We start from the raw sequence: 25,452 nt of genomic DNA on the forward strand, positions 1-25,452 counted from the left end.
CATGTGAGAGCAGCCACCTTGTGAATGAAGACGAAATCCGCTGAAAAGTGAGCCTGTGTGGCTGCTCTCACATGCAACAGCCAATTAAAGAATGATATAAGCACAATCAGGGGCGATGGCAGAAATTTTGCACAAGGGGGGCAAAAATTATAGTAATTTTTTTTCTCCAAACAAATGAAAGTAATATTATAGTTTCCAAAAAAAATCCTCTATATATTCCATCACCAGCAACGTAAACATCACTTCGGCTAAAATGCCCTTGGCTATATATTTCAATCTTGTTCTGGAGAACAAAACATATTCAAGTGAGGAATGATAGAATGAAGTGCGGCATACAAAAACCAGCTACAAGGGCGCCTCCATCGGTCCAATCTTAAGAAAGTGAGAAACTGGATCACTTTCTTAAGATTGGACCAATGGGGGTGCCCTTGGAGCTGGTTTTTGCAAGGGTGCCCTTCAGTCTATCATTCCTAAAAAAGTGGAATGTTAAATTCTCTTGCAAACCCCACTGGTAGAACGGGACCAATGTGCATTTATAACTTGTATAAGTCAAAGAACAATAAATGGATTCAGTGACAATCACCAATGGGGTGCCCTTTCATCTGTTTTCTGCATTCGATGACATTCACCAATAAAGGTATATTTGTTCTTTCCCAAAAAATTAAGGGGGGCAATTGCCCCCCTTCCCTTACAAGTGCCGTCACCCCTGAGCACAATCATATTTTGATATTTTCTCAAGCCATCCTGTTTTTTAGTATTTAAATAGCTGTCAAAAGGTTATTACATTTCTCAAAGAGCTCTCACGAGCCAATTAAAGAAGAAAGGACAGCTTGGTTTGTGCAAATATTAAAATATGGTTGTGCTGATCAAGGTTTTAAATTTTGGGATTCACCGGAATCGAAATTTCTGTCGAAATTGGGTAGAATTTATCGAAACTACTGAATTTTCTTCCGACTGAAATTCCGTAAAGGAATAAAATAATAATATTATATTGAAATGTCGACTGGAATTTCCAAATTTTTGACTGAAATTTAGTATGTTTCGGGAATTTCAGTTTCGGAACGTTTCGGTTTCGGTTTTGACCGAAATCCGAAACAAAATTTAAAACGTTGGTGCTAATAACATTGCCCTTTTATTTTTTGTTGTTTGAATTTAAAAAGGGAAATGTTATCAGCACTATTGTATTTTGATGATCACACTCCTCACTTTATTAAAAGTACCATATGCCCCGCACCATAGGATGATCCAAAGCATCCATTAGCTGTGCCACAGCCTAAATAGGTTGTGCCCCAAAAAATCATTTCCATAGGTTGATCCTAACCATCCGATCTGTAGAAGAATTGGATATTATGAAAACCTTATAGATTGGAGGGCTAGGATCATCCTATGGAAATCATTTTTGAGGCATAACCTATTTATGTTGTGTTCCAAGACATGGACGGTTTGGATCATCCTATGGTGTGGGCCATACAGTACTTTTAATAAAGTAAGGAGTGTGATCATAAAAATACAATAGTGCTGGTAACATTTCCCTTTTAAAAATATGGAGATGATTTTTTCACTCCTCTTTAGGATAATGCGCCCCACTCTTAACGTGATCTGACGTCAAAAAGCATTGAAGTCATGCCCCTTATAAAAAAGACATTTTTGTGGAGAACGTGGGGCGACGCGGGGAAATGAAACGGAACACTTCCACCGAAGTAACGTCCGTTAGTGTCTATTTGAAGACCGAAGCGGCTAAGTCCCTTACAGACGTTTAATGGACGTTACCGAGGCTATAGGCTCGGAGTTTCCGAGCCTAAAACGCTGATAAGAAAGCTATAAAATGGAGTTCCTCTTTTGCTTCGCCATTCCGTGTCTTTTTTCTAAGAAGAGCTTTCAACAGAGAGAGGGGATTGGGAATTTTCAAACCTAATTTTTGACCACGCGATTGAGAGCTTTTAAGGTACGTAGATTCGAATTCGGTTATTTCTCATTCGTTTTGAATTATATGCAATTGATTCTGCGGAAAAAACCTTCGATTTGGTGTTAATTTGACGAAGATCGAGGGTTTCTAGGTTTTCATTTTGGAGATTTGATTTTCCGATGGTATTCTTTGTAGATTTTCGTATTTTTGAAGTTGATTTTTATGTTTTGTGATGATTCTCTCTCTCTCTCTCTCTCTCTCTCTCTCTCTCTCTCTCTCTTCCAGAAAAAATCATGTTTTGGTTGGGGAATTTGTTAGGTTTGGGTTTCTAGAGGAAAAATTCGCTGTATTAGTAAGTTTTTTTCCGAAAGTGAATATTATTTGGGATTTTTCGTATTTTTTTTAGCCAATGGATATGCGTTTCTGCTTTCTTATGCAGAAATTAACGTTTTTTCATTTTTTTTCCTGCTTGCAGCAAGGTGAATCTGGTCATAGATTGTTATCCTTGACTTGACTGTACATTGTTATCCGTGTTCTTTCATTGAGGCAAAGAATCAGTTGAATTGAGATTGCTTCTTATATTTTGTTGGCCAGCAAGTTTTGTTAAGGAATGGGAGATCATGTGGTTGTGTGTGTTGATCGTCTCATAACACCTGTGACCTTAGAATCCCAAAATGGCACTGAGGCTCTGGAACTCCCTGGAGAGAGCTCTTGCTCAAATAGCGCAGTTACATCTGTTTCTCCAACGATGGGAGATGATAAGAGGATAGAGGAAGGTGGGGCCTCTGAGGAGGAAGAACCACTTATTCAGACTGTAGAATGTCGTATTTGCCAGGAGGAAGACCACATCAAGAACCTTGAGACCCCTTGTGCTTGCAGTGGCAGTTTGAAGGTTTCTTTCTTTTAATCCTTTCCCTTTAAAGTATAGTTGTGAAATTTGGTTAATTTGTAGATTTTCATGCAACGTTTTGCTGTAATTAAATTGATTCTAACGTCTTTTGGGGGTATATGTTTGTGATTTTCTAACCTTGGACTTAGCCCACGAGGGATGCTTTAGTTTGATATAGTTTCTGGAGAAATACCTCCATGTTGAGGCTATTCATTGTCTCCTCAATTATTTTACTTCTGAAATGGATTGAGTTGTGGATTCGATTCTCTTTGTTGGCAATTAAGCTGGTGGATGTCGGCTTAACATTGAAATTTTGTTCTCAGGTGTATACACTGGCTGGGTTGTTTTGTTGGAGTAAAACACTTGCTTAACTCGTCATGTTTGTGTCTACTCTAGACATTTTATTAATTCCAAGAAGGTGCTATTCCTTCTTATTCTTGAGGTATGGATAAAATCCCTCCTCATAGATGGGGTTAACAAACAAATTTGTTTGACTTCAGTAATAAGGGGTGTCAATGGATCCACCTGTCTTGGTCATGATCCGTTCAAATCGCTTTCGGTTGAATTCTTTTTGCAGTTCTTTTTGAATCTTACTTTCTGAGTTTAAATCAAGATGTATTTTGAATCGGACCATCTATCGGAGTGTCCTAGGCCCTACTTACGTTATACACAGTTAGGACTTAGCGTTAGGGAAGTTAAGAGTCAAGAAATCGAGAGAGGGAGGGTGTTTATGGTTTTGAGTTAAGGTTTTTAAATGTTGCCAAAATACCCTTCATGAATAGACATAAATCATGTTAGAGACCTTATTGATTCTACTATTGTGGAGGGGGATTCACTCAATGTGGTTAGGTGGCTCCGTGGGTTTGTGTCGCCACCTTGGAGATTTTGGTCGTTTTTTTATGAAATCTCTGATCTTGTTGAGGGCTCTTCTATTGTCTTTAATCATGTTAGAAGATCTGCAAATTGCGAGGCGGATTCTTTGGCGAGATCTGGGCTTGATAGATTGAAGTTAGAAAGTTTTGATTTTTTTCCTCCCTGAGGTTTGTATTTTTCCTTATTTTTTCCCTTGTATTCCTCTGGGGGTCCTCCTCGTGCTTCCCCTTCTTTTTAATATATTTGACTTACCATTTAAAAAAAGAAGAAGACATAAATGGCTTAAAACATGTCTGGGTCATGATATGAAATAATTTCAGACCTTAGGATATGGATCCTATGGACATGGTCGGGCCTAGCTGCTGTGCTAAAATCCTGTCCAGTAATGTTCGGGTCTTATGGATTCAACCAACTTCTGTATATATCACTAATAGTCACTATGAACAACATAATTATCTCTTTGTATATATCCTTCTGGAAAAGAAGTTGCCAAACTCCTCTGAATTTTATATGCTTGGTGGGGTTAACATTGAATACAAAGGTATTCTGATTGCATTTTAAATCTGCTGTATTTTTTGCAAGAACTGGCATAGAAATGCAATTTTTTGTTGTATTTTGTTACACCTTTTTCGTGATGGATTGTGTTTTGATTCCTTATTGCATTCAAGTGATTTATTGCTCATATGGAGGACTGAATTGAGACATGTGCCTTGTCCAGTTTGCCCACAGGAAATGTGTGCAGCGATGGTGCAATGAGAAAGGAGATATAACTTGTGAGATCTGCCATCAGGTTAGTCAGCAGTTCTTCCAATTTTTAATGCTTCAAGCCACAATTGTTGCAGATTTTAATTCTCTTAGTCTATCTTTATAAATTTACCTAGAAAATATAAATAGTCGTTTTTATGTACAAATTTGTTTATGCCTTCTTCAGTATCTTTCTCATATCTGCGAACAGCCTAGTTGTGATATGGTGGCTTTTGATCAATGACCTCTCGTTTAGTATTAAAATGAATAAAAACTCTGTTAATCGTTAGAAACATGCAACATCATTGTTTGGCTCTTCTTTTTATCGAGTGTATGACCTTGTATACATGTGTGTTTGTGTTTTGAGGTGGAATTCTTTATTGATGAGTGGGATTTAAAAAGAAATGCTACACCAAAAGATCTGGCGGCACATACTTTTCTGACTCTATCTTTTGGAGGAGCTTTATTTCTTATTTTCTTTATCAATTTTCTTCTTAAACTGGGGTTTCTATTTTTTATTTCCATTTATTTGGATTTATGGACTAAGCACTCCATAGTCATGGCAAGCATATATTAGATCTTATTTATATCATGGAACTGGTACTACAGTTCAAGACTTGAACAGTATTTGCATTTTTTTCTTGTTCCCCACTAACGATATTTGTGTCTTAGTTGTTATCAATTGTGTCCTTTTATATTTATTTATAAAAGTTGGGTTATTAATATGGTTATTGTCTTTAGTTTAACTGTTGTTGTCGGGTTTTCCTGTAAAAGTATAAATTCATATTACATTATCTATGATATTAATATACTTGGAAGTTGTTATACATTTTAGCTCCTTGAACTGCTGTCATTACCTTGTTCAGTTGTGGTATTGTAAGTTTTACTCACCAAATCGTAGTGCAGTTTGTGATGCTATCTTGTATTATGGGATATTATATTATGCTGAAGTGATAATTCTTCAATCTGTACTATAAATGCCCGGAATTTATTTATCATCGTAATTTTGTTTCAGTAGAATATCTTCCTATCCAAGTAACTGATTGTGATGTCTTGCATTCTATGGCAACAGGCTTACAGCCCTGGGTATATTGCTCCACCCCCACGAGCTCCTGACGATACCACCATTGATATCAGGCAAGTTAAATATGTTAAAATGCTTCCATTTTCTGGTTAGGCTTTGAGATGATGGTTTTAAACTTTGTGTTTAATATTTTCTTTATAGTCATCAATTCATCATGAACTAGAAATATCTCTTTAGTTATTATTGGTTGAAGACTCCAGCTTGATTAATGTTATTTCTTAACTTTCTTTTTTGGCTTGCACTTGCAGTGGAGGTTGGACCATCTCAGGAACTCCGTTGGATTTGCGTGACCCTCGGCTCCTGGCAATGGCAGCTGCCGAACGCCATTTTCTGGAAGCTGAATACGACGACTATGCCGCTACAAATGCAAGTGGTGCTGCATTTTGCCGCTCTGCTGCTCTGATTGTAAGCCTTATTGTTGCACTGTAGCTGCCTGTGTGTTACTTTAAGTACAAATGATCTCCATAGATTCTGAATTTCTAATGAATAGCCAAAATGCTATGTTTACATAAGTATATAGATGGATTAAAGTTAGAGAAATACATATATTTCCATTGCTTAGCAGGCATGAACATTGGTTTTCCGGCTGCTCATTCTGGATTTCTGCTGGGATTATTTTCGATTTGAATGATTAGATACAAATTGTACACCTTGTGTTCTGATATAATTTTGTCGTGTCCTTTGGCCTGGTCTAAGTCCTTAATCCTTACTGGTTTTGCCTTGATGCAGTTAATGGCCCTTCTACTCCTGAGGCATGCATTGAGCATCACCAATGCTGATGAGAATGGTGACGCTTCTGCTTTTTTCTCTGTAAGTGTGATTAAGAAACTCAGACTTTCACCCTTAAATCTTTCCTTTAATTGTTTTTTTATTTTTCTTGCTTTATATGTCTTGGAGATTGCAGTCTATGATGATTTTTTAAAAAAATCTTTGAACAGCTTTTCTTGCTGCGTGTTGCTGGGTTTCTATTACCATGCTACATCATGGCATGGGCCATCAGTATATTGAACCGTCGAAGGCAAAGACAGGTTATAACCACACTCTTTACACTTTTCTCTTTTCTTTAAGGGTGTTATTTAACTTAGTACGTAGGGAAGGCATCTGTAGTTTCCTAGTATGGTCATATGTAAGTTCTACCTCTCATGGTTATTTACTTTTTCCATAGAAGGTATATTGTTAGTGGGAATATGTTGGTTTGGTCATGTGGTGGTGAAGATCCTAGTGCAAAATTTTTCACTTTATGGGATCTCACTCAACCTTGGTAGCAATCATTTTTGACCCAAGACTTCTCCCATTCTGGAGTCTCACTCTTGCTCCAGCTCTACTTTCCATTTCCATTTCCCAACCAGGTTTTGCTCCTACTGATATCTCCAATCTGGCCCCCTCTATAAGCTCAATCGATTTAATTAAGTTTGCAGCTGTCATTTCTCATTCTGGATATCCTACGCTTTTATAAACACAAGCATGAAATAATCTGCAAAACTGTAGTTGTCTTAGATGGTTATTTGTAGCCCTTCATGATAAAATTCTTTAATAACTCCTACTTGTTTTGAAACTTTACTCACTATCGCCTCGTGATTTTCTTTTGATCAGGAAGCAGACGCGTTGGCAGCAACAACAGAAGTTGCTTTTGTATTGCAGTCGGGGCAAAGAAGAGGTCTGCAATTTACAATAGCACCAGGCCTTGCTGCAGCTCCTCGCGAGGAACCACTTCAATAGTAACTACTCAACTCTCCCTTAAGCTGTACAACTTTAGTTTCCAGCAACTTTAGCAGAGGTAAAATAAATCAAGGGAAAAATGTCGCTTACTAGTACTATGTATTTTAACATGGATGTCTCAGATGGTGTAATTCTTGTTGAGAGCTTTTTCTTATGTACATATTTATGGGATTTGGGTGTGGTTTCTAGGTGCTAATTATCTTAGCAGCAGTGAATAAAACCACCTCATACTTGTCTTCAGCTATCTTAATTGATTTATTTATACATGATTGTGACTGTATCTGGCGAATTCCTCTCTGTATCTGTATCTAAGCTCCTCCTGGGCATGGTTTGAAATTTCGGTCGAAATTGAGTAAAGATGCTCGAAATGTCATTTTTTTGGTCCGAAATTTTGTAGAGGAATAAAAAATTAATATGTTATGTGATATTTCGCCGAAATTATAAGAAATTTCCGAAATTCCGAGCGAAATTTTGTACTTTTCGGATATTTCGGATTTCGGTGTCAGTGTTGACCGAAATCCAAAATTTCGGTCCGAAATTTCAAACCATGTTCCTGGGTATGAAATAGGTGTTTTTCAGCTGATTTTTTGTTGTTGGTGTGAACCGAACACGGGAACAAATGGCTCTCTGATTGTTTCTTTTTCATCATATTCTGTGGAGGAAAAAAAATTAATGGTTGAGATAAATGCATGGAAGGTCAAGTGCATGTGTTTGATTAGTTAACTTAGATTAGAATGTAAGAACAGGTTCTCCCCGCGATATCTTCTGGCTACTGATATTGGCACTACCATGTTTAAATAATTGCACAAACTTGTCTATTATTATTGGGATTTTTGCTGATTAGTTCCTGCACGGCAAAATAATTGCTTATTAGTCCCTAACAAAAGCATATTATCTTAGCAGTCCTACTTTTAGAAAATATTTGCTAAAAGGTCCCTAAAACTCACCAATTAACGGAAAAAATATTTTATCCGTTAAAAATTTTAAAATGGAAAATTTACGCCCCCCCCCCCCCCCCCCTTTAAAACTCATTTAATCCGTTTTTAGATTTCCCTTCCAATATTTTCGATAAATAACTAGGAAATAAGCAAAAATATTACCTCTTCCAATATTCTAGTAAAAAATCCTCCAACAAAAAAATCATTTTAAATAAATTGAAAATCCCTCTAAAATAAATTAAATAGGGTCAGTTTGAGTTATCTTTTCTTCATGGATAAATAAAGTAAGAAATTTTAGGAATATTTTTGGTTTCAAACTTTTCCAAGAAATTCCTATTCCGGTTGGATTGCAAGAAAATATCTCCGATGGAAAATTATTTCTATGTAAATTTATTTCAATGATTTAAGAGGGGATATAATTTAGAGGGAGAATGTCAAAGGGAAAGTCAAAATGGGATAAAACGTTAACAACTTTGAAGGGTTTTACAAGATTTTTGAAGAGAATATTGGAAAAGTGGGAAATCAAAATAAGCCAAATGGATTAAAGGGGTTAGGGAGTAAATTTCCCATTTTAGAATATTAACCGAGCAAGTTGACGTAGATGAGTTTTAGGGACCTTTTAGCAAATATTTTCTAAAAGTAGTACTGCTAAATAGGGACTAATCAGCAAAAATTCCCTTCCATTGGAATGTCCTAAGTCTTACTGTTGTACACGATTAACCCTTCTACATTGTTTTTCCAAGTAAAATTCATGTTTACATTGTTGGGAAGCAATGCCTTCCTGTCCGTGTGTGAATCAAAGATAAAAGCAACCCACAAACGTGTCTACGTATGTGTCGGGAAAAATAAGCCACACTATAAATCGCACAATGCAAAATCATGGTTGACAATCATATATGCCCTAAATTCAGAGGGAGACACTATATACTATTTCCATAGCAACTAGATGGACCCTCAGGGTCTCTCTTAGCCTTTCAAAATACAATTTTGGTTGTCAATTGTCAACCTAGAGCCCCAAACAATAAATTAATTTCAATGATACCATTTTCTATAATCACCGGATTCCCTTAAAACTTCAACATACCAAATTTGCATATAATTCATCTTTTAACATATCTAGATGCTCTACATGACTATAAAGGGAGATGATATTTTCATTCCCCCTGCATTGCGCATGCGCCCCCCTTGTAAGGTGATTCGACGTCAAAAAGCGTTAAAGTGGAGCGCATGCGTAATGCAGGGGCGTGAAAATATCATCACCCAGTGGCGGAGCCAGGATTTACACATAAGGGGGGCATGCTTCAAATTTTAAAGGGGGCTGGGCTCAATTGAGTTGGGCTTATTAAGGAGTTTGGCCCAACTCAACAGGGGCAGCTGCCGCCCTTATGCTGCATGTAACTCCGCCACTGTCATCACCCGACTATAAATACAATAAAGGGAGAAATACAGTTACACCCCCTCAACTTTTTGACACATTCAACAATAACCCTGTGTTTTTAAACTCATCAACTACACTTCTTGACTTTTCAATGTGTATGAGGTAGACTTCCTTAGTTGACGGTCCGTCCACAAAGCTAAGGGTTAGGATGATCCTATGGAGCTTTTTTTTAGCACACCTTATCTATGTCAGGGCCCATCAAATGAATGCTTTGGATCATCCAAACAATGTGGGCCCACTGTGTTTTTGGTCGGCGGACTAAAGAGGGTTCTATAGTTGATCAACTAGAGAAGAGATCTTAATTAGCATTGATAGTGTTTCAAAAGATGGGGTCTACCTTATACACATTGAAAAGACAAGGGGTGTAGTTGATGAGTTTGAAACTATAGGGTTATTCTTGAATGTGTCAGAAAGTTGAGGAAGGTAACTGTATTTTTCCCTACAATAAACCTGCATAAGTGTATCGAAGTATAAATGATTAAATGACACCAACTCTAACAGCATAAGCCCTGGGGGATGTGATGCTGAACTCTGCTCTCACCTATTTGTAAACTAATATTCCATGAATCTCTCACCTGTTTGTAAACTAATATTCCATGGAAAAAAAATCATGTCTGCCAAACATGGCCCAAGTGCTCACCACTATTTTAAGCATATGTTCTCTATATTTCTCATTCTATGTGCTTTATTAAAGAGAATATTAAACTAATGAAGGCAGGCAAAGCAAAAATTACAAGCTCAAAACAATGTTCTAGTTTGTTATTTATGTTTGTTTTCATGTAACAAACACCTAAGAGCAGAAAAGAAGGCATATTAGTAAAGTGAGGAATGATCCATTGAGGCACGACCCACCCATCGCCGTACAATTGGACGACTAGGATGACTCAATCACTACGACTTTTGAACGATTGGAGCTCAAAGGTAGGGTCCACCATGTGAATTGTTTCTATCGAAAAAATGGTGGGTCCCATCTTCATGATAGAAGTAGTTCATTAATGTAAAGCCAGGTTATGCAGCATGTTTATGTTCCTTAATTATGTAAGAAAGAGGGCATTAATAAATGATTTTTGATCTTTAAATCCTTTGGTTTGAAGAAGTGAGAGATGTAGAAGAACAAATAACAAGTTTTAAATGAGATTTTTAATGGTCCAGCCCCTAATCGCCAGTGGATTCTGCTCTATCTAACCTTTGTTTTGCTTCCTTTTTCTTTTTCTTTTTTGGTGGGTCAGTTTGAGTTAAGCCCATAATACTAAAACCTAACGAGTCGACTCGAAACAGCTAGCCAGATTACTCAACTGGGTGCAAAATTTCAAGTCAATTCAACGGATAAATTTTTAATATGATGTAACATAATAGTTAATATATACAATTATATGGAGGGATTTGCTAGTGTCCATCCTAAAGGCATTTCGCGGATGGGCTGTTGCATGTGAGAGCATCCACATAGGCCCACTTTTCAACAAATTTTGTCTTCATTCACAAGGTGGCTGCTCTCGCATGCAACAGACCATCCACGAAATGCCTTATACGATGGACGCTAGCAAATCACTTGTATGAAATTTATGTTTTTGGAAGAATAACCAATCTGGGCTGTTTGGATACATAGATTTTACAATCCTGAAAATGTACAATCCAATTTTTAGCTTATAAAATCCAGGTTTTACAATCTTGGATTGTAAAATCCGTATATCTAAATAGCCGTGTGGGGTTTTCATTAGGTCATGAAGTAAGTTGGTCGAGACAACTCAACTCACATTCGAGTTTGGTTGAGTTTCGAAGTTTTTGAGCCGTGGTCAAGCCCCTAACCTTGTGATTGAGACCCTTTGGTCAGGTCCAAAGGCTCAAACACTGAGATGGCCTTGTTTAAAGAAAAATTCAAAAGGCAGTAGCTTTAAGACTCTCGAAAATTGCTAAAGAGGATCAAAATGATTAAAATTTGATCAACATCCCTTAATTATTTAACAAAATTTTATAAACTTGTCGTCCCCTTCTCGGGCTCATATGAACTTTACAAGGATGGGTATCTATCAAGTACAAAACCTTAAAAAAGGTGTATCCGTACCCAACCAAGGCAAGCCTACTACATAGGCAGATAGGCTGATGCATTCTTTTATCTTATTCTTATTCTTTGTAAGGCATATACACCCGAACACACACACACACTCACTCACTCACTCACTCTCTCTCTCTCTCTCTCTCTCTCTCTCTCTCTCTCTCTTATACACACATGTGTATGGGTGTATGTCCTACTCACTCATGCTCAATAAAAACTCAGAGAATTATTTTTAATTAAAATATATAAATTTCAAATTTTTATATTATATGCGACTCGTAATCATTGTTTTAAATTTCGGATTTCGGTGGAGACCGACACCAAAATGGGTAAAAACCGAAACGGTCATTTATTTCGACCGAAATTTTGGAATTTCGGTAATTTCGGCCAAAATTTAATATTGAATAAAATATTAGTTTCGGGTTTGGTACCAGTTTTCGACCGAAATTTTGAAATTTCGGTCAAAATTTTGAAATTTCAATGTCCGAAACCGGTACTGAAACCGAAATTTTAAACCTTGCTCATGATACATTTTTATTAGAAAAAGCCCCCTCGACTCATTTGATGACTGAGTCAATCTACGCCACCCGAGTTTCGAGTGGACTCGTTGAGGTTTTGTACTTTGGAGTATACAGATACAATATGTATCATATGGGCTGGGTCATGGTTGCATGAATGCATACTACTAGCATGTTTCATGTGGTGGTGCAATTCAAATATTTTGAGTCCACGTAGTGTCGGCGCAAAATTAGAAAGTAACATTCCAATTGCTCTTTTACTTTAATTGAAAGCTATCAAAGCATGGGGCCACCTATTAATGCAAATCCAAATTGTGTTATTTGGCATGGACCACTACCAGTCTCCCTCCATGTTAACAACATGAAATATCCCACCTTAGTCTTGATAAAGTGCAGAATTTTTACTGTAGGTTGATTTTTTGTAGCATGTGATCATGTATATTAATGAGAAGAGAAAATAAAGGAGCGGTTAGTCTACATAGAGAAACGAGAAAAAAAAAGGAAAAAATCAGCAGGGAGAGATGGGAGAGGGAAGATGGTGAGACATGGGGAAGATTGTAGTGGGTCTGCTTTGAAACTTTGAATGGAGGCTTGAGGCTCAGCAATCCAAGGAAAAGGATGGATGCAATAAGAGCAAAGAAAAGCATAAAGAAACCCATTTAGCACAAGAAACCAAGGATTGCTGTTTTTCCTTGCATGGTTTTGAGAGCTTCAGGGTTCAAAGGTGAATTCTAAAGTAGGCATGAGGGGATCTTGGAATGGCATAAAGCAAGAGTTTGGCTTGTTGGGTTCTATTCCCCATTCTTCCATCTCTACTTTAAGGCTTGCTTCCAACTATAGCAATCTATAAACATAGCTCATGGCTCGGGTTTTGTGGCCCACCCACTTTGAATAGGCTTTAGGCAATGATGTACTATGAGAAGCTTTTATTTTGGAAAGTATTTTAGAAGCTTGACTTGGGCCCACTCACATGATGCATATATGATCTAGGCCCTTCATCTGAGGACCTTTACTTGTAAATGAAATGATTTGAAAGTCACTTAAAACTGTCTATCTGCATGACATTGATCAAATAGTTGAGATCATTTCTGGTCATGCATTCTCCACATAAGGCCCACCAAATGAAGGGACCAAATCACTGTAATGTCAGATGATTGGGCCTAGATTAAACATATGAAGCTTCTTATAGTATCATTATACAAATTACTAATATTCTCCTTCGAAGTGTTCAAATCACCAAAAAATACCACTATAAACGCAAGCAGGCGAAATTTTATGCAGATGTGGCATAATGACCCTTAAGATTGTTTTGAGCTTGATTTAACAATCACAAATGAGCACTGTGAATTTGTTGTGAATTTGTTGGGTTATGGAGTTAGCCATTTTTTAATGACATACAGAGTTTATAGGGATAGGATATTTTTCTTTATCTTCCTCTGGCCATTTTCTTTTCCTTTTTAAAAAAATTGTGGATGCTCACTGGCCTTTTTTCCATGTGTTCTTATTAATCAAAACATTTCAGTAATTATTCCAACAAAGCAAATGCATAAAACTCACTACCTTCCATTAGCAGAGTTCAGCTGAGCTAACTAAGCTAAAAAACAGTATAGCATGCTCAGCTGCATGTACACATAAGCCTGGTCGGGCGTGACGTGGCGGTCTGCCACAAGTTCAAGGAAACAGATGAAGTTGGTCTTTGTTTGATAGACAAAAGCAATGCAAATGATGGAGGGAACCAACGAAAAGATACTTGTCTTCTCAAGGATGTCATTCCAATCTCTTTATTCAAGCCTGTCAGAACCTTCTAAAACAGCCTTTAATTGCTTGGATTGCAGGCTTATGATTGAAGTGAATCTAACTTCTTTAGGACTTGTGGGCCCTCTGGCTTTATGCTTTTAAGACCCACATAGATAAGAGATAAAACCAGGCTTATATCTACAGGAATGGGCCACAATAAGAGAAGGATTACAGTATCAGAGTTGCTTACAATGGGAGAAGAAACCATGGTTTTCTGTACTCACAGAGTGCTTATCATCCTTGTCTGTATTGGGCTCTTAACTGTTCAACCAGAGAAGGTTTCTGGCTTGAGAAATATAGGCCTTGCCATCAAATGGGATGAAGACAATGGGATAGCAGCAGAGAAACCACGAATTCTGAAGGCTGTCGCCGTCGAGAACCTGAACACTAAGGAGAAACCAGTACCCACACCTCCCACGTTCGATCCCAATCAGTCAAGTAAAAGAAGAGTTCGAAGAGGATCGGATCCCATTCACAACAGGTGCTGATACTTTGGCTTTGTCTTATCAGAGTCAAAAGGAAGTGATTGGATTGGCAAACAAAGAAGATCTCTTGTCAGTATCCCCACCGTGGAGAGATTGGAGGGTGTTGGACACTCTCTCAGACAGATTTAGAGGTTTTATTGCTTTAGAAGTTTTTTTTTTTTTTTTAAAAAAAATTTGAGTTGTTTGTTTGTCTCTACTCTCTATTTTATTAAAAAAAATTTAAGGTTTTGTTATAGAGATATATACGTACAGAGGTGTTATTGGTATGGCCCTTGAGCCCTTTCAGCAATCTAGCATCTCTGTGAGCTGCAACTGAGATCCTTGCCAAGGACACCAAGGAGATTCTAATGGTGGATGATGCTGGCTCCCAAAAGTATTACAGTTTAGTGGGTTGTTTCATTTGGAAAATGATTTATATATGTCTGGATTAGGAACTTTAGTTGTTGCAGATTTTTGTGGGACTCTTCATTCTTCCAGTTCATACACCTCTTGTAATGTACAGTGATTTCAGTTTAGATGTCAAAGAAGTTGGAGAAGGGTCGATGTCATAGTCTGTTTCCTATTGTTTTAAATCCTAAATCGCATTTGTTTTGAAGATTCAGATATTTTCAATATCGATAACAGCGTAGTCTGCTAATTGTTCTTTTCTTGTTGATCTTGTTTCCTGGCGGGTCCTCTGCCTAAATTCTTAAACTACAAGGTGATATGAGAAAACCTCAATTTAGCATAAATATTTTAGCCACTCTTTGTAAAACATGAATTAGACTAGGAGAAACTCAACTTTGATATGTCAATGTTTCTTGAGAACTTTTCAAGTGTTGTTGCCGGCTTAATATCATTTTATGACCAGCAAAATCTTTTAACGATGTATAATTTAAGTGTTTGTCTTCTCTTAACTGTTTATGCCTTAGATTTGACAAACCTTAATTCGAAATTGATATTGACGTCAAGGTAGAAATACTAGTGGTTTTTAAATAATAATAATAAAACAAATACAAGATGCTTCAAGTACAACCATACATGGGATTTTCAGACTTTCAAATCCAAAGAGGAAAACATGTAAATTTCAATGATTACCGAGAGAATGGTCAATATTACTAGTGATTAACAAAATTGGAATTTTTCATGAGCAATTACAATCAATTGACTGAAGCAGAACAAAGCCTAACAGATCTCTAATGGAGAAAATACACATGCATTTTTCAGAAGACCAAGACAAATAGACTCCAATGTGGAATTTTCTACCGGTTTACAAGAAATCACCTTATCATTCAAGTAGGTTCCCGGCCGTTGTCATTTTCCTTCTGAACCTTCATCCTAGTTACTCTTCTTTGCAAGCTGAAGTCGATAAAATCTATTCTCCCGGTGAAGTTTCAAACTAACTTTAGACATTTTACGAGCAATTGCCTCCCAAATCATCTGCACAGCATCCCCTGGTTGTGATGGGTACTGATATTCAAAATGATGAGCAATTTGCTTTAACCTTTTCCACATTTTGGTCCACTCGTCTCGTTTGATTTCCCTAAGTAGATTCACCAAAAAGCCCTGCTTGGTAGCATCTGATGCACGTACAAAGATACAAAATTCTGAATAATCTAAGACATCTTCAAATGGGAGTTCAATGTCGTCACTTATGATGACAGGGATACAGTGACTTGCAATGGCGTCAAAAAGGCGATTTGAGGAGGGGGTGTCTCCAGCTATATTCAGGCAGAATTTTGACAAAGCCATTCCTCGAGACGCCCCACGGATCCCATTCGCTCGAGCACTTCCAAAAGCAAAATGTACATCTTTCTCGTCTTTGAGAAGATAATAAAGTTCTTGACGTATGATACCACCCTGAAAAATGAATTAAATAAGAACTTGGACACACTTGCGGGAATTAGAATGAAATGATGAAAAAGAATGGTTTGTCCAAACCAAAAATCCTAAAATGTGTCATATAAAGAAGATAAGACTCTGATGGAATGGTTACAAGTCCCAATAAAATAAAAACAAATTGCTAAAGTACAACCTCAAAGTGAGGTTGAATATATAGTGAATCAGCAAATACAAAAATTAGAGCACCCAAAGGTAATAAAAACCTATGAAAGAAGGGGGATATTTGGGCTGTTTGTGATCCAAGGTGGGAACCACAGCTCAACAAAGGCAGCAAAAGTACAGTTCGTGAGGAAGGCCTTGATAGTGATGTGGCCCCACTTCAAGGCTGTTGTTCATGAGGAAGCTGTTTGACGTAGCTGAGGTCCACTCTGATGTGCTATAGTTGTTTAATCTCCTTTAGTTATTATTTTATTCTTGTTTATTTCTACTGTTAATTTACTTTATGCTAGCGAGGACCACCATTAGTTAAAGTCAGTAATTTATGTTTAATTTGGTAGGGTCCATCTGTTAAGAGAAAAATGTGAACAAACAGCTAGAGAGGCTTTATATGTATGTATAGATGTATATATTTATTGGGGCCGGTCCAAAACAGATTTTGAAGTATTGAGTAAAGAGGAAACGAGAGGTTTGACATCAGTTTTGTGGCTGTTTTATTTGTTAGTGGGTTTTTCTTAAAGGAAGAAAATTTCACTCGAAGAGTCTTGTTGCTATTTTTGCAGGAATTTTCTCCAGATCTGATTACGGTTATAATCAACCTAATCCGTGATTTTTTTGCAACAATTGTTCCATGTTTGAAAGTATTTACAACAATGGGTGACTATTGTGATCAATTTGCTACTGAGATTTAATTGTGTATTAAATCTTTTTTTTTTAATGGTAATTGTGTATTAAATCTAGATTTGAATTCTTTTGAATCTGTCACTAAAAGCTACCCACCGACTTGTAGTCATATTAATTTCGTAAAGTTTTATCATAAATTGGTATCAAAGCGTATTTGACTCCTAAAAAGTCATCCGGTCTTGATTCTAGTAAAGAAATTCAAGAAAACAAGGGATTTAGGGAATTTATTTGACAAAAAGATGAAGGAATTGTCAAATTAATTTGGCAATTTTGTGAGAGGTGTAACGAGACAAGTATCTCAATTTGAGCAGAATTGAAGAAGTAACCCCTAATATCAACCCTCACACAATCAGCACCCCCTCTAAAATAATTTCAACCCATGAATCATATTTCATAAAAGAATAATTGATGGGAGAGATTATGATCAAAATTCCCGAATTTTATGGCGGATTGGAAGCCAAAGAGTATCTTGATTGGTAATATTGGTGACTGTTTTTTTATTACAAAAAGGTGCCAATGGATAAAAGGGTGCTATTAGTTGCCTTGAGCCTCAAATGTCATGGACGGCATGGTAACAAAAGATGAAAATATAAAAGGCTCAGTTATTCCCAACCGGCGGCTACGACTTGGGAGAAGATGAAGAGATTGATGGGAAAGGAATTCGGAATTCCTACTTATGAATTATAGACAAACTTTATAAAAATGACTCTATATAAGATTACTCAAAGTACAAAGATACTTGCATAATATATGGAGGGGTTCTAATAAATTGCTTGTTCGAAATTGGTTGGAGACAACCAAGAGCAATTGATCGCAAGATATTTGGGTAAGTTGAAGCCATACATTCATGATGCATTACATACTTTTGGGACTGTTTCTGAGGCCTAAGTAAAAGCTCAAGCCATTGAAGAAATTCAGAAGAGTGTATCGTTTAGACCTCCGTTTCCAGGCAGCAAGGATCATCATTATCTCCAATACAATATCTAATGTGCATCAACAAGGTCCAATCAAGGTACTTTTCATCCCTCTAAATCCTACAAAAATATTTATATGGCTCCAAGAGAGACTTCATCCAAAATTGTCCCTAATAGAGATAATGTGAAGTGATGTTGATTTGGAAAGATGGGTCACATTTCATTCAAATTTCCTCAAGCTTTACAACAACTACTAGCACAAGAAGAACCTGGAGAAGGCATGGAAGAACAAATCTAAGAGGAAGAATTTGATGAAGGAAATGGAGGTGTTCCAGAGAAACGTAATGTTCTTTATGAAGACTCTTATGGCCCTTGCTTATACTCCTAGGAAGGAGGAAGGACATTGGTTGAGACACATCATACTCTATACCATGTGTCCTATTAAAGGACATAGAGCCAAGCTCATCATAGATTCAGGAAGTTGCAACAATGCTATGATTTAGCCGACACTTGAATTTATTGCTAATACATGCGTCGTGTCGTGTCCAACACGACACACATGTCAACACTGCTTTCGACACTTAAATGTACTGCTAGAAGTATTAGACTTGCTTCAACCATTTCATGAGTGCAGACCTTCCCTTTTTAAGGTTTGTGTATGCCTACGATCTTTGGAGTGGGTGGATAAAGATCTGTGCTAGCAGCGAGCATGCTAATACGCCTTCCCCTGGGTGGTCTCCTCCTGATCTTGGTCAGTTAAAGCCCAACTTTGAAGGATATATCAGAGGTACTCGGAGCCTACAGGAGTAGGTGGCATTCTTAGAGATGAGAATGGTTTGACCAAATGAGCCCGAGTGGGTCTTCTCGGACTCTATTGGAATCACAGACTCTATCTTCTGGGTATCAGGATTGGAAAGAGTAGAGATTTGAGTAGGTTGATCGTGGAGGGTGACTCTCTCAATGTTAACCACTGTGGCTTGATGGGAGACATTCCCATCCTCAGATATTTGCCCACTTGATGAGACCCAAGACTGAGTGGCAGGATTTCCCATTTCTTTCCAGCACATCAGGAGATCAGCTAATTGTAATGCCAATAGATTAGTTAGGAGGGGAGTGGACAGAGATAGATTGGAGATCTTTTATTTCCTCCCTACTTGAGGGCATTCTGTATCCCTTGTCTCGCTATTTACTCTGTGTATCTTATCTTTCTTATCTACTGACAATCCTCGTCACAAGTTCCCCCTCTTTTTATTATTAATAAAATCTTTCATCATTCAAATGAAAAAAGTGAACTCCAAGATCGTTGATGTCTTTGGTCTTTAGTTATTAAAGAATCCGATGGTAGTTGACGAGTATTTTGGCAAGATAGTGGTGAAGGTTGAACTTGAAAATAATCCAAACTACATAATGGTAGATGAGTATTTATTCAAAGAGAATTGCTTGTGGATCCCTAATACGCCACTTTGACAACTCATCATCAAAGAAGCATAGCCTAGATCCACCTTCTCAAAAAAAAGCATAGCCTAGATCCGGGCACTTTGGAAATGACAAAATGATGCACTAGTACGAGAAGGATTCTTTTGGCCAAGCCTAGTCTGAGACATTTCTCTCTATGTGAAGAAGTGTCAAACATGCCAAACATCCAACAATATTCCACTCAGTTTCAAAACTCCCTTGAGTCATCGTGGACTCCCCTGAGTTGACTCTGTTTTACCTTGGACGTGTTCTTGTCTAAGTCACGTTTATCCCTCCTTTGCCACTCTCAAGTTATGACCGCATTAACTGACTACTAGGTCGCGTCAACTGAGTATTCGATCCCATCGTGCCGAGTCAACTAGGATTTGCTTTTGCTGTGTTTTGACCCGCATCTGCATTTTGAAACACTAAAAGGGCGTCCCAGTGCACGAGGCTCCCGCCATTGTGGGGTCTGGGGAGGGTGCTTCCACTAAAGTTAGGTTGTACACGACAATAGTTAATTCCACTTACCCTGGGGTTAGAGGTTTCAATGGACTTTATTCTTGGTCTTCCTTGGACTTCAAGGGGTAGAGATATCACATTTGTTGTTGTTGATAGGTTTTCAAAGATGACATACTTCATTCCATTCAAGGCTCTACATGATGCCGGTAAGATCGACGATTTATTTTTCAAAAAAGTGGTGTGGCCATGAGTTGCAGAAGACTATTACACCGGACCATGACACTAAATTTGCTATTTTACCTTTTTTTTTTTGGAAAAAAATTGTGTATGAAACTGGGAACTTATCTCAGGCTTAGTAGCTCATATCACCCTCAATCTGACAGTCAAACAAATGTCTTGAACCAAACATTACGAAACAAGTAGGTATTAAGTCAATCTAATGGGAAATTGTGATCATGTACTTCCGAAGATGAATTTGAATTTAATTGCTTCAAGAAATGCACAATGGGCTTTTCCCCATTCCAAGTTGTTCTTGGCCATAATTCTCAAGGACCACATGATCTTTTTAATAAGATAAGTAAGAAAATAGATGAGCCACTTGAAGATTTGATGGCTATTCATGTTGTGCAAATGTCTTATATTATATTATGGCATTATTTAGCACCCTATGGACTAATGTTCACGACGCCACATAATAGGATTACGGGTGGTAAAGTTTTCTTTGACTTCTTGGCTGAGAAGGAGAGTTTTGTAACCTAAATCAAATTAGTGAAACTCTTCTCCCGTGGACGTACGCACACTGTCGAACCACATAAATCTAGTATTCTTGCTTTGTATGATTGTGTTTCTCGTAGCTTCTTGTTGCTTGCTACAAATCGTGTTTGATCCTTGTTGAGAAGGTATTTCCCGGTTTTCTACAATTCACTAACAAATGATATCTAACATTGAGGCTAGCGATGCAAAGTACCAAGAGAATGCCGGCCCTCATCGCCGAGAGCTTAATTTTGAAGTTGGTGTCGAAGAATGGTGTATCTTTTGAAAGAAAGGTATCCTAGTGGTGAGTATCATCAAATCATGCTAGGAAGATTGAAGCTAACGAAATTAGGAAGAAGATTAATGACACTGCCTACAAGGTGATGGTGCCCCTGGATTTGCATGTTAGTGACACTTTCAACACCAAGCATATTTTTCCTCACGATAGGGATCATGAGAGCAAGAGCAAGAGCTAGAGTTCTTTTCAAGAAAGGGTGGATGACTAATGAAGTACAATCTCACATTAACGTTGAGGATATAGTGAATCAACAAGCACAAAGATTAGAGCACTCATCCAAAGGCTATAAAAACCTATGCAAATTGGGGTTGCTCGTGATCCAAGGTTGGAACTACAGCATGCGACAAAGAAAGGTAGCAAAAAGTATTGTTCGTGAGGAAGGTCTTGATAGTGGTGGGCCACACTTCAAGGCTGTTGTTCATGAGGAAGCTGTTTGATGCAACTGGGGCCCATTTTGATGTGCTGCAGTTATTTTATTTTCTTTAGTTCCTGTTTTATTTTGTCTCTTTCTGCTATTAAGTAACTTTATATTAGTGGGGACCATCATTAATTACAGTCAGCAGATGATGTTTATGTTTTAGTTTGGTGGGATCTATCAGTTATAAAAAAACGTGAACAGTAACTAGGGACAAGCACACAAACATAGATCTGGTCCAATACAATTTAAAAGAGGAAAGGAGAGGCTTGGCACCAGTAGTGGATTACGCTGATAGAAGGAAGGAAATTCCACAAGTAGATTATTGTTGCTGTTTTCACATTAATTTTCTCCAACAAAATCAATGATCTGTTTACAGCAGTTCTTCATCATTCAAAAGTGTTTACAACAAAGGCTGTAACAGGGATCTATTTTCTGCTGAGGTTTATTTCTGCATTTGAATTTAGATCTAGATTCTTTTGATATAACCTATAACCAAAAGCAAGCCACCGACTTTTGGTTATGTTTTGGTGAAGTTTCATCAAAATTGCTACTGGTTTTAAAGTCAGCTTGTTCTTACGGTTCAAAAAAACTCACTTTCTCTTTCTCTCTAATCTCTTTAGCAACAGGGGTAATGACAAGATTAAGCCCAAACTAGTATGTATCGGCTGTATTACTCATCATGTATTGGGTCTGTATTGGCGTGTATAAACAATATCAGGCGGTATTGAATCCTCGAAATTCCAACTAAGTACGAATAGGATACATATTTCCAATATTTAAAACCATATTGAAATAGAGTAGTCTAACAATGGTATAACATAGATTTTTATTTTTGAAATCTGAAGGCAAACATACATTATATGTTGCATCCTAAAAGGGTTTCTTTTCCTTCCATGGTACATATTCTTACATGATTAACAATATGTGAAAACATTCATTCCTCTTTTGCTTTTAATTTTTTCAGTTGCCTTTAGAACTACAACAATACTCTGAAAATACAAAGGATAATAAATAAACTTAAAAACTTGCCATGGTTCTGCAATCACATCACAGAGTCAGAACCATATCAAACAATATTCAGTGCCAACTATAGTACTTTGAGCTGCTAAGCACTTAAACTCATCAGAACATTTAGGATCCTGAGTTATACAAAGTTTTACAAAATAATTCTTCTAAGAATGCATGAAAAAGGATTTATAAGTCTAAAAATATGAAGGATAATAAATTAACTAAAAAACTTGCCGTGGTTATACCATCACATCACAGAGTCAGAACCATATGAAACAATATTCAGTGTCAAATGTAGTACTTTGAGCTGCTAAGCACTTTAACTCATCAGAATATTTAGAATCCTGAGTTATACAAAGTTTTACAAAATAATTCTTTTAAGAATGCATGAAAAAAGGATTTGTAAAGATCCATCAACACATAACATAGCAACAATAGAAGGAACATTTTATTTTCCTGATCCTTAAACTTCCTCTTCTTTTCGCTTCAGTTCAAATACGGAAAAAATGTAGTCCTGGGAAATGAAGAAGTCTGATTCCCATTGGTGGGAGCAATGGGACCCCTGGGAAATGACAAGGGACCCTGCAAATTGGTATAGGTATCATTGATTGTTCCTATTTAGATTGCAGATTGAGTTGGATAACGTCAGATCCAACTCAATCACCATCTAAATTTAGTGCCAAAGTTCCTTATTAGTCTTATGCATTTATCTTTCTGTTGTTTTCAAAAGTAGTTGGAAGGGTAAAACATATCAAGGGCTCTAAGTTTATTCAGGTACCTAGCAGTAAAGTAGCCTTTTGGGCAGAGGACCATGATTAAACTCAAACGAGCATGATCAAAATCAGGTAATCACATTCCAGAACAACAAAGAAGTTCAAAGAAAGCTCCAAAAGTAATTCAAAAGGGGGGCGGGGAAAACAGAAATAACTTACATCTTTCCTGTAGATCGCTCCTTGAAAATACACCAACATTGGTCGGCCTTCGAATGAGACAGAGTCATCACCGGTTGTACTAACGACATGCCTGTAAGGGGCAATTATGTCCTTCTCAATGTTCGCTACCTCAACTGGATATCTTCCGAAATCTGCAAGCACAAACATTGCAGACTCAAGCTTCCTCCTTGCGTCCAACATACTATTCGGATGGTGGGCCACGATAATATGATCCTTTCCGCCATATCTCGTCCATTCTTTCTGAGCCATCAAAAATTCCACCAACCAATTTTGCAACATTTTGTTCTTACTAACCTTCTCTTTCCCGTGTAACTTAGAATACCTATTGTAACTCAAAGACGAGAAAAATGGCACAAAAATTACATCTGCCAGACTCGAATTTTTCACTCTAATTGCCCCACAAGGCCTAACTACTTCCCGTGCATTCGATGATAGGAGATCCAATGTAAGCCAATACTCAATACTGTGTTGCAAGTTCAACCCACCAGGGTATTCTGGGATTCTACCAATACTAATTTCTGGCCATACTTCACCGCCTTTTCCTTTCCAGCCTAACAGTCCAAAATGAAATTCAGGAGGCAAGTCATACATAAAAACCTTTAACAATCGCTGGTTTATGTCACATGCCTTCCTACTCCCTTGTCCTAAAACCCTAATCTCCTCGTTGGAATCGGGACCTCGATGAACATTGTATTGAGTTCTAGATATTGTTCTTTTAGTATCGATAACTACAGAAGGAGAATTTGCAGGAGGTAGATGAGGAAGCTTATCGGCATTACTGTTGGTATTGGTTCTTAACTCCGCCGTGTCATTAACAAGCATTAGCATGAAAACGGAGTCGGGTATGAAGGAACTATTGATAGAACTCAGCAAGAAAAAACAAGATAGACTCAAAAGCAGTATGGACACAAAACATAAGCAGAAAAGGAACTTTCTTGTCTCATAATTTGAAGGCTGCATGTTTATGACACTAAAAAAAACAAAGAAAGCCAGAACCATAAGATTAGATCATTCTATCACAAGTGCACAATATCAACAAGACAGGCAGTATAAGAACCAAAATTTCAATCAAATTGAACAAGGGTAGAGACTAAAAACCATAGCCCTTAGCTTCTTTGTGCCTCACTTCAACTGATTCTCCCAAAAGTGAAGAACTTTCATCTCTTCACATTAACAAAAACAACCCTAATGAAGGTGGAGAACTCATATACTTTATTAAGACAAATAAAATCTTAAACACAATCCCAAAACCTCAGCCCTAATGCACTTCTTGAACAATCTTTCCTATAAAAAAAAACAGCTTCCTTTTAGCTCCTACCCACCAAGAAAGATAAAAAGTCAATTCTTTTCTAAAGCTCTTAGCGTATGATGTACAAAACCAAGACTACCTTTCTTCCTTTTAGAATCTTAAAAGCTTGCCATAAATCATTGATTCTCCTTCATAACCAGTAATAACCTCCAATACATACTTGATAAACCAAAATACCCATCTGGGTTTTGTAAGCAACTTAAAAAAATACCTGATAGAGAAGCCTAAGAGCTAGTTCTTTGAGAATCCATGGAGTTGTGACCTTTTAAGGGGAAATTCTACTTTTGAGAATGATGCAAAAAGGGAGAGGCACTTCTTTTCATTACATTTAATTAGAATCCTTTTATTTATTGCTATACTGTCACTCCATTGAAGTGATTCTTGAATGGGATTGGGTAGTTTAAGAGGATTTTTCTCGTGGAGTGTTTGGAATTTTTACAAAGAAGAAAAGAAACAGTCCATCCACACAAAAATTAGCTCATCTTTGGTACGGGAATGATACTGTGAGAAGGCTTGATATGAGCATAACTGAGACGCATGATCCGGGTCCACCCAAGTCATTTCAGCAAGAATCTGACCGTTCATTTGGTAGGGAATATGGTGGATATGACATGAGTAAAAAATCACAGTTATCAGATGATCTCAGATTTTTTATCAGTGGCCCACATTTATGTTCATTAATCGAACGGTTGAAATTGTTTACATAGAGTGATCTAT

At 37.3% G+C, this 25,452-nt stretch overlaps 2 protein-coding genes across 4 annotated transcripts; one reads left to right on the plus strand and one right to left on the minus strand.

Annotated features, from left to right (window-relative positions):
• The first annotated feature begins 1,794 nt into the window (after positions 1-1,794).
• Positions 1,795-7,495, plus strand: LOC143848318 (uncharacterized). 3 transcript variants are annotated; one of them, XM_077357229.1, is made up of 9 exons: positions 1,872-1,945; positions 2,192-2,258; positions 2,382-2,798; positions 4,387-4,458; positions 5,485-5,549; positions 5,745-5,901; positions 6,226-6,306; positions 6,435-6,524; positions 7,090-7,495. In XM_077357229.1, the coding sequence occupies exons 3-9, from the start codon at positions 2,517-2,519 to the stop codon at positions 7,213-7,215; spliced, it is 873 nt and encodes a 290-aa protein (XP_077213344.1). In that variant the 5' UTR covers positions 1,872-1,945; positions 2,192-2,258; positions 2,382-2,516; the 3' UTR covers positions 7,216-7,495. The 3 variants fall into 3 exon arrangements, with proteins under 3 accessions (XP_077213343.1, XP_077213345.1, XP_077213344.1); XM_077357228.1 differs by lacking the exon at positions 2,192-2,258 and having other exon boundaries at positions 1,795-1,945; XM_077357230.1 differs by lacking the exon at positions 2,192-2,258 and having other exon boundaries at positions 1,817-1,945; positions 2,501-2,798.
• Positions 7,496-15,486: 7,991 nt separating this feature from the next.
• LOC143848498 (putative arabinosyltransferase ARAD1) lies at positions 15,487-25,165 on the minus strand. Its single transcript, XM_077357454.1, has 2 exons — positions 23,406-25,165; positions 15,487-16,283 (listed from the first exon to the last, which is right to left on the minus strand). The coding sequence occupies exons 1-2, from the start codon at positions 24,423-24,425 to the stop codon at positions 15,762-15,764; spliced, it is 1,542 nt and encodes a 513-aa protein (XP_077213569.1). The 5' UTR covers positions 24,426-25,165; the 3' UTR covers positions 15,487-15,761.
• Between the last annotated feature and the right edge of the window lie 287 nt (positions 25,166-25,452).

Source organism: Tasmannia lanceolata, unplaced genomic scaffold (genome assembly GCF_043159265.1).
Source record: "Tasmannia lanceolata isolate RefF3 unplaced genomic scaffold, GAP_Taslan_0.1 ptg000016l, whole genome shotgun sequence".
Lineage (NCBI taxonomy): Eukaryota > Viridiplantae > Streptophyta > Magnoliopsida > Canellales > Winteraceae > Tasmannia > Tasmannia lanceolata.